The sequence below is a fragment of the Laccaria bicolor genome, genomic scaffold, assembly GCF_000143565.1.
Source record: "Laccaria bicolor S238N-H82 LACBIscaffold_196 genomic scaffold, whole genome shotgun sequence".
Classification (NCBI taxonomy): Eukaryota; Fungi; Basidiomycota; class Agaricomycetes; order Agaricales; family Hydnangiaceae; genus Laccaria; species Laccaria bicolor.
The window spans coordinates 4,905-13,781 of record NW_001890054.1 but is presented as its reverse complement, the minus strand read 5'-3'; the positions used below and the strand labels follow the sequence as shown (position 1 = coordinate 13,781).

At 45.6% G+C, this 8,877-nt stretch overlaps 2 protein-coding genes across 2 annotated transcripts; one reads left to right on the top strand and one right to left on the bottom strand.

Annotated features, from left to right (window-relative positions):
• Positions 1–222: 222 nt before the first annotated feature.
• On the top strand, positions 223–534 carry LACBIDRAFT_300238 (uncharacterized protein; the record flags this gene model as incomplete). The annotated part of the gene is made up of 1 exon (XM_001890846.1): positions 223–534. A coding segment is annotated over one exon (312 nt), but the record flags the coding sequence as incomplete, so codon positions are not given.
• A 153-nt stretch (positions 535–687) lies between these two features.
• LACBIDRAFT_335938 (uncharacterized protein) lies at positions 688–3,810 on the bottom strand (the record flags this gene model as incomplete). The annotated part of the gene is made up of 11 exons (XM_001890845.1): positions 688–944; positions 1,005–1,197; positions 1,266–1,361; positions 1,427–1,585; positions 1,658–1,897; positions 1,977–2,355; positions 2,772–3,237; positions 3,305–3,380; positions 3,437–3,500; positions 3,562–3,626; positions 3,673–3,810. The coding sequence occupies 11 exons, from the start codon at positions 3,808–3,810 to the stop codon at positions 688–690; spliced, it is 2,133 nt and encodes a 710-aa protein (XP_001890880.1).
• Positions 3,811–8,877: the final 5,067 nt, after the last annotated feature.

The window sequence follows — 8,877 nt, the reverse complement described above, 5'->3', positions numbered from 1 at the left end:
ACGCTACCTGATGCAAGAAGTCATTCGGTCATGTGCTACGAAGCATGATCCAAGAAGTCATGTGGAGAGACGCATCACAAATCATGGCATCATTGACCCAAGAAAACTAAGCTTCATGAAGTATTCCGAAGCCTGCCAAAAGAGAAAAACTATGAACGATTTGCCGTGCGGTCCGAGGCCTGGGCATAGTATCTAATAATAGAGAGAAAAATCACTAAGCAGACCATTCTGGTACGTCGAACAAAGGGAGGTTCATATATAGTTTGTGAACTAGACGGATCAGTCAATCACAATAAAATTGGAGCATTCAGAGTCATTCCGTATTTCGCAAGAGAAAGGATCGACTTACCTGAGCACTTCAGTACACTTATTGATGCAAGCAATGAGGAACTGGATGAAATTGAAAACACAGGCGTTGAAGAAAGACCTAACGCAAGAGATTACTACTTTGAAGGAGTTAATCTTGATGGGTCTTCCGCAGATGAATCCGGGGACTTAGAAGAAATCGAAGATTTAAGTGAAGAAGAGGCTTAGTAGACTTATGCTTTAAAATTGGCTAAAGTTTAATAAAACCTCCAGCAGTTTATAAACATAATGCACAAGCGCCTTCTAGATTTTCCATGCGTAGTCAACTATACATGCGGGCTCTAGGTGTCCGTCTACGAAAAAAAAGTTCGGATAGTTCTACTACTCCTTAGTTACTTCACGCTCAGCAATCTGGGCAAGGGCAATTTCGTAATCAGCGACAAGTACATCACGAAGACAAAGCTCCAAGTCGAGGCGCTGCATGCTGAGAAGAACGCGTTCATGAAGATCGACCTCTTGCTGCTTGAAATAAGCAAGGGTGGGATAAGCCGGCATGCGGTTGGTAACAGCAGCATGTGCGCGCGCTAAGATCTCCCTGTACAGAGGGTTGTCGATGAGCAAGGAGTTGGCAGACTCGTCTATAACAAAGGACGAGTGCGTTAGTTTACGATTTATGAAGATAAAAGATAAATACGAACTTTGACGAGACTGAAGATCTGCTAAACCACTAATAAAGGGTGGTTCAGTACGAGGGCATTTGTCGCCGGCGCAACTGCCTTTGGCATGCTCAACGACGAGGGCCTTGTGAAATTCGCGACTGTTAGTGTCCATGCCTGGAACAGTGTTGTAGGGAATGCTGACCGTTTCGGCACGCTTGGATTTGGCTGGGGTCTGTTATGTCCAAATAAAATATGAAGTTAACAACGTGGCAGTGGACTCACGCAATAATAGCAGCTTACCTTGGGACCAGAGGCAGCGCGCTTCTTGCCTTTCTCTTTGGGAGAGGAAGCGGCATCCTTGACTTCTTCGTCACCAAAGAGGTTGTCCACTGCCATCTGAGCAAAGCGGTACGCAATATTAAAATTGTGTTCTGCTCAAAAGAAAATAAAAAATAACGCACGGTGTCAGCTGCAGTGATAGCGTTGGGGCCATCACACCCACCCATCATAATGTCGGTATCCGAGGGGCCGGGGACAATCTCGACCTCGTCGTCCTTGTCCTCGACGACAGCCTTGGACTTGACAAGCTTGCGGGGACGCTGTTTCAAAATGTATCCGTGCTGCGTTAATAAAATGAGAAAAGATGAACAAAATAAGTATAAACATGCCTTGGCTTTAGCGGCGGCCATTACCTCTGCAATCTCAGCCTGAGCCTGAGCTTGAGCAGTAACAGGTGGTGGAACGACCTGCGCAGTGGCACGCGCGGCGAGAACGGCGCGACAATATTCTTTGATAGTGTCGAGGTCGGCTGGGGGCGCGATGGCGTGAACTCCAGTGCTGCGGGTATTGTACTCGCCTCTAACAAGGAAAAGCACGTTGTGCATTGGCTGGTGCATAAGCAGACACGGATCCTTGGTGTCGATAAGCTGAACCTAGTCAAGTGCGCAGTATTAGCCTTTGTTCGAAGAAATAGAGAATATGAAGTTTATAACAGAAAAATTCGCGACTTACACAGTAATTAGCGGCTACGCCAAGAATGGTGAGAGCGGCAGCGCTGTTCAGTCCCTCTTTCATGTCCTGATAAGTTTTGAAGGCAGTGAGAGCAGACTCGCGAAGCTTGACAGCGGCGGGAAGAGCATTTTGTGGGATAGACATAATGAGCGAGTGGTAAAATGAGAGTGCGTGGTAGAAAAGCGAAAAACTGTTCTGTCCGAAAATTTTTCGCCACTGCCTGCTTTTATATGTGTGTCTGAGACCAAGGCGTGCACGTTCCGAAATTCCGCGTTGCAATTCACTTGAAGCGTGAAAATTTGGAGTTGCACGTTCCAGCGCGATCACGTCTAAAAATAGAATAAACTTTCCGAGCCTTGGATTTCCCACGCCACGTGACCTATGAACTTAGTCATTTTGACTGAGGACAGTCAATATTTAGTGAGGGGGAGGGATCAAGGCTACCTTGATAGATAAAAAATTCGATTTCATGATTCACTAAAACCACCAAGGGGAAAAGAGTCATGAAAACGCGAACTAGAGACAATAAAACCCTAAGGCAGAATGAATTTGATAGAAAAATGCGAAATAAAGTCGAAAATTCACAAGTTCACACTCTAGAAAGCATGCAAAAAGGCTCTCACTTAGGAACAAATCTCAAAGTTCAAGAAAGACAAAGTCAAGATTCTACTATAAGGACAGCAGAATCTAACTACAAAAGATAATGACACAAAAAGGTTGATATAGAAAGTCCAAAAAACTAAGATGTCCGAATGCATGCCAAGTAAAAAAGTCCATAAAAACAAGCACACCTACTCCTCGTCAACAAGCTCATCGATAACCTCCTCCTCCTCCTCCTGAGAATGGGTGGAAGGTGGAAGACCAGGCAAAGCAACGGCGATAGAAGGAATAAGGGACAGCGAGCGGATGCGGCGTTGACAAGGTGTCAGAGATGAAGGCCCAGCAATGGGAGGAGAATCATCTTGCTGAAAAAGCGAGACGAGTCTCTCCAAATCGGCCATCATTGAACCCGCAGGCACTGGGACCCCCTGAGTATCTACAAAGTCTTGAACGAAGCTGTACCACGAGCCGAACTCCTCGCGAGTCTCGAAAACAGTGCCTAGAAGAGTTCCAGGCTCGGCGGTGAGACACAGGTCTGCGATGGCGTTTGCGAACTCTCGAAGATTGGCATCGCGATGATGGCAAATGGCCTCAAGGACCGCGGATAGGGTGCGCATATGAAGCGCGTCTTCTTCGATGGACTCCATCAGCGCAGATATAGCTAGAAAAATAAGTGAAAAGTCATTAAAAAGACTATAAAATAAATAGAAAAAGAAAAAAAATCATACCTGAAGGCGCATGAATAGCCAACCGGTTATGGATGACATCCCTGACAGCCCCTCGGTGTTCATCATTCAGATAGTACTCACACGAAGAAACATGCGCCACGTTGCAAGGACAGCAGGGAGTGCCCCACCCACGAAAGGTGCAGTTCTTGACAGCGGAATCCTTGCGCGCGGAGCACTGAAGGCAAGGTTCGGGCATCTAATAAAACAGGTATCAGTACCTATGAAAACTCAGACAAAAATGAGAGGAGGAGACATACGTGGATTTGTGTACCCTTAAGAACTGCGGGGAGCTCTTTAAGCCCAAATCTAGCAGTGGCACGTTCTAAAAGAAAATCAGCAGAGAATAAAAGAAAAGAACAGAGACTCACCATATAACTATGCAGGCGGTATAGCATAGCCATAATCTCGGCCTCAGACATAGTGTTGAGGCGGGAACACAAGAAGAGGTCAATGCCGACTTCGAACGCTTGGACGGCGGCGCAACAACCAAGGAATGCGGTAGGCATGGTGGGGAAAGTTAGAAAGAAATTGTGACAATCGCTCCCATAAAGCACGAAGTTTATAGGAACGTCAGGCGGAACATACGGAATAGCGAGGCACTTTCCAAAGAATAGTCTATGGGAGAAGATCGCTGAGAATCCCTCGGTTCCGTCGACCCTGAAAATCTTAATGGACGCCAAAAACGTTAATCAACTGAGGCGTACCTAGGCAACAATAGGAATATGATGTCATGTCTTCGAAGAATAACGCGCCTGCACTAGTAATAGTAATTGACGCCGAAAGATAAAAGACACGCTTGACAGACGGTGATCTTTTGAAGACATATCAATATAAAATCCAGAAAAACACGAGGGGAACATCCTCATACGGGGATCTAGTGATGACCGAGGACGGTCAGTATTATAGTGAGGGGGAGATGATACGGAGTGTAACAATACACCCATAAAAATGCGAATTTTAGCGATTTCTCCTATAAAACCTCCTATAGTAGAAATACAGTCACATTGATCATAAGGATCGTTAGACGCAACCCGGTCTAGTCAATTAAAGTCTACATCCGAGAAATGTGCACACCTTAGACAGTAGGAATTGTGGTCGGTTCGTGACCGAATCACCTCAATATACTCAAAGTCTAATAAAAGGCTACACTACCATGAAATAGTACGCTACCGAGTGTTCTAGAGTAAAAACACCCCCGCACAGGGTGTTGGAGTTTACACCAAACCAGGGTCTCACTTTATTATGGATTAAAAGATATTAATTCTAAAGATAAACACGCGAGCGTAGAAACTCGACGCGTACCTGATGCGAGAAGTCATTCGGTCACGTGCTACGAAGCATGATCCAAGAAGTCATGTGGAGAGACGCATCACAAATCATGGCATCATTGACCCAAGAAAACTAAGCTTCATGAAATATTCCGAAGCCTGCCAAAAGAGAAAAACTATGAACGATTTGCCGTGCGGTCCGAGGCCTGGGCATAGTATCTAATAATAGAGAGAAAAATCACTAAGCAGACCATTCGTCTCGGCTGAACCGATCGTGAAAACCGTTTACGGCGATTCCTGCGTATGCATCAATACTGATGCGTCGCATCGCCACAATAGAGAAAACACTATGAAAACTTAAAAGAAGTCAGCTCAGTTGTGCCACACACAACCGAGCCACTTCAAACCTTTACTAAAAATCAGTATTAATTCGTCCGACCTCTCGGACAATGCACGGACATGTAAATATAAATAGAAGACATAGAATAGTATAAAAAGAGGACACGCGCAGGCTAAAACGCAAGGAATTATCCCCCGCATTGACCAGCTGTCGCACTCCCAGTAGCATCTGAGGTAGTGGATAAGTTTGTAATCAATTTAAGGACTTTTCTTCGCAGACATAAGTAACGTGTGCCCGGAACCAGCGTGTTAAGTGGGGATCACAAAGCTTTTGTAAGGTTGTCTCGTCAATTAGTAAGAGAGCTCTCACCTATTACCGAGGAATCCAAGTGAGCGTGCTTGAAGAGTCTTTAAGACTAGTTTGGACCACATCAGAGGCATAATAAAAGCTCAAGGGAGTTATAAAAGTCTACAAAGCACAATTTCCTTGTCATTTCTTCATATACAGTTAGAATGTGATCCCAGAACACCGAGACAGTCCCAATAAAAGCCGTTTCCCTTCAAAGACTACTAAGTTTCAAATTCTATACTTGTGTCTGCACGTAAAAACAATACCTTTTGTTCCAAAAAAGGTCTACTAGACTTAGACAAGTGATATAAAATATATAAAATCGTTTCCCCGAACTTCTACTTAAGTTCTAACAAAACAAGTGTGGTAATTCTATTTACCGTACGAACCCGAACTCGAAGAACCGAGCACGTACCTGTGGTGATAAGTGTTAAGGTGTTTGTGTGAGTGTGTGTTGTTTAGGTGTTCACGCATCTTGTCAGCGCGTCTGATTGCACTATTCTCACTCCCGCGTGACACGGTCTTCTCACCGGTTAAACGGTCACGTGCGTTACGTAGCCTTGTAACCACGTCTATTACCTTTAATTGGGTTTTTAGTTCATCAAAAACGGTTAAGAACTGAGAAAGATATAACTAAATCCATTTTGGCACAAATACTTGTTTGTGCAACTTGTACCAGAATGACTTTAATTCTAACTCACTCAAACTTTCATCATTTTGCTTGATTCAATTTTTGGATATTGACATTTTAAGTATGAAAATATACTCACCATCTATCAATATATGGTATGCATCAAATAATTTACAGTTGTCGCATTACATTTTGCCCAAGTCTTTAGGAGATGTAATTCGGTTTCAGTCATAGCTATGTCAAACCTTCATTAAAGTTCTTAAGAATTGGTAGAATGATGGGTATTTATATGTTATACTATGATATGTAACCAGTTTATTTTTTATAGTAATAATAATTGAGATACAAATGGTTTATATTGGTATGACAAATTTTATGCAAAAAGACCGGTCTGAATCAGTTTGAACGCGGTCCATGGACCACAAAAGACCGGTCCTAGGTGGTCCGGTTCGGTTCCCTCAATATCTGGGTCGGTCCTAGACCGGTTGCGGTCTGCAGTTGCCTGTTTTCGGGGCAAAAAACCGGACTGAACTGGACCTGTGAACACTAGGTGTAGACCTCAAGAACAAGAGCTCAAACAGGCATATCGGCAAGGTGATGCTACCACTCTCAACATCTACACCGCCGGATTCAACAGGACGAACCCCTCACTGGGATACGGCTCCATGCCCTCCAAGTACTTCAAGGACCCAATCAGTGACGGTGTCATTGTCCGGTACTCCACCTTCCCTGGCGGTGAGCGCAAGAACTACAACCTCAGCCAAACGACGGTGCATGAGGTTGGACATTGGTTTGGGCTTTACCACACGTTCAAAGGGGATGGGTGTGATGGGGTTGGGGACAACATCACGGACACGGCCCCGGAAGCTTCAGGTGCAGAAGGGTGCCCTGTTGGCAGAAATACTTGCCTGGGAGGTCCACCGGATCCTATCCATATGTCGTGTTTGATTCCTCTTGGCTACTGAAAACTCTCTTATGGTCTTGACAGACAACTATATGGACTACTCTTTTGATTCATGTATGAGGGAGTTCACGAAAGGTCAAGTGGTCAGGATGCACGAAGCCATACGAGCCTTCAGATCCCCACGGAATGATACAACCATGGCATCATCTGCCTCATCCTCCACCCCCAGCGCAACCCCAACCAAAGGGTCATCACCAGCAAAGGGCACAGTCTCCCCTGTTGTCGGTCCTCCAAAATCTGGATCTGAGGCAGTGGCCAAGAAGGCTGTTATCAAGGTAACTTACACCCCTGCAGCATCGAAAGCAACCCCAGCAGTGGCAAGGAACTATAGCGCTGGATCTGTCATGCCAACACCATCAGCGCCGACACCAGTAAGCGAAGATGCGGAGTACGAGGGGGGAGCCTGAATCTTAATGTCTGAACAATTTGCTGTAACTTGCAACGATTACACTTCAATCTATGCTTTGCTCTCCAAGTCGACGCTTATTGATGAGCAGACATCTGTTATCACCACAAGTTTTATTGCGCAGCAAAGCATGGGGTAGTGGCCTCCCAAGGCTCCAACTCAACACGATGTAAGTATTGTTACAATACCACTTTGTGAAAATACAACGGAGTATTGGTGCGGAGACTCGTTCCTGCAAGTGAAATGTTACTGAACGAATTAACACAATGATTCGAGCCGCGCCCATCCATGCACAATCCACTCTCTGTCAACTGTCCCCGAAGAGACGCCTCCAAAGAGGAGCCAAAATCACCAAGAATAGTACTCGCGTCTTTGAAATCTCTACATCGATGTCATCCCAAAATCAGACGGATGAACGTAATTTCTCACCTCTGTCCGAAAAGCGTGTAGGCACCACCGAAGACGGGGTGTGGAAATTAAGGGTATCGGCAAACACGTTTTTTTGACTTTATGGTTCCACATAGATACTAGTCCCGTCAGTGCCTGCAGAGGCAAAGGTGTTGTACCTGTGAGCAGGAAATCAGGCGCGGCGCGCGCCATGATTCCGACGTATTTCCACTCGAGGTATGGCTACATACACAAATAGTACTAGAGTGAATGAAAGTCTAGTATGAGAAGGAAGTGGGTGGGAGGGTGACGAAAAACGCGTATGTTAACACTGAATAGTGGAGTAAGATATCGAGACGAGAGTCTAGATAAAAAATTGGGGATCTTACCTGGTTGAGGAGTGAGATGTCGAGACGAGAGCCTATCGGAAAGGGGCGTCTCAAGCTCACTCCTCAACCATGAGGGGTAAGATCTAAAAATAAATTGGGACCTCGTAGCGCGCATCCAAGCGTGGATCACGTGAGATGAAAGAGAAGAAAGAGCAGCGGCTCTGAGTCGTGTGTCGGCGGACACACGACTGCTGTTGTGCGCGTGCAACTAGCCTTTGGTCGGCTTCTATTGGACTTGAGTAAACACTTTGTTTAAACTCGATCAATGAGATGAGCGGAAGATTGAAAAGAAAGGTGGTGGAAAGTACGTTTGGTACATAGAAGGCGAGCGCGTTGACGGGGCCATACGTGGTCTGCGTCGTTGTTGTGGCATTCGAACGCGTATTTTTTTTTCTTATGCGGCGGGTGAAGGGTCGAAATATTATATCGCTATCCGGCCCTCTACCAACGCTATCACACAATTTAACCATGATGGAAAGGCAGTGAGAAAAATGCAGGGAAAAAAGGGAGTCAGCACCAAACAGACCTTGACCGTCAGGCGTACATGCTAACGAGACTGCTCTCCTTTTGCTGCGCGGGTACAGTGTCCAGCTTCCTGATATATCGCAGATGAGGAAAAGGTGGCTGGCCAGCGCAAGGAGAGGGTGTAGTTCGCTAGGCGAGGGTGTAGACGGGCTCTGGAGTTTCATGTGAGCTTTCTTGGTGCGATTGGGCTCGGGAATCCCAGAATCGGATAGTCCGGTAATCAATGAGGCCCCTAAAAGTAGCCGCCTGTATCGCTCAATGAGTGCTTGAGCCTCTACAAGAGCTTAGTAACAAAAACTAAACAAGAGTCGCGAC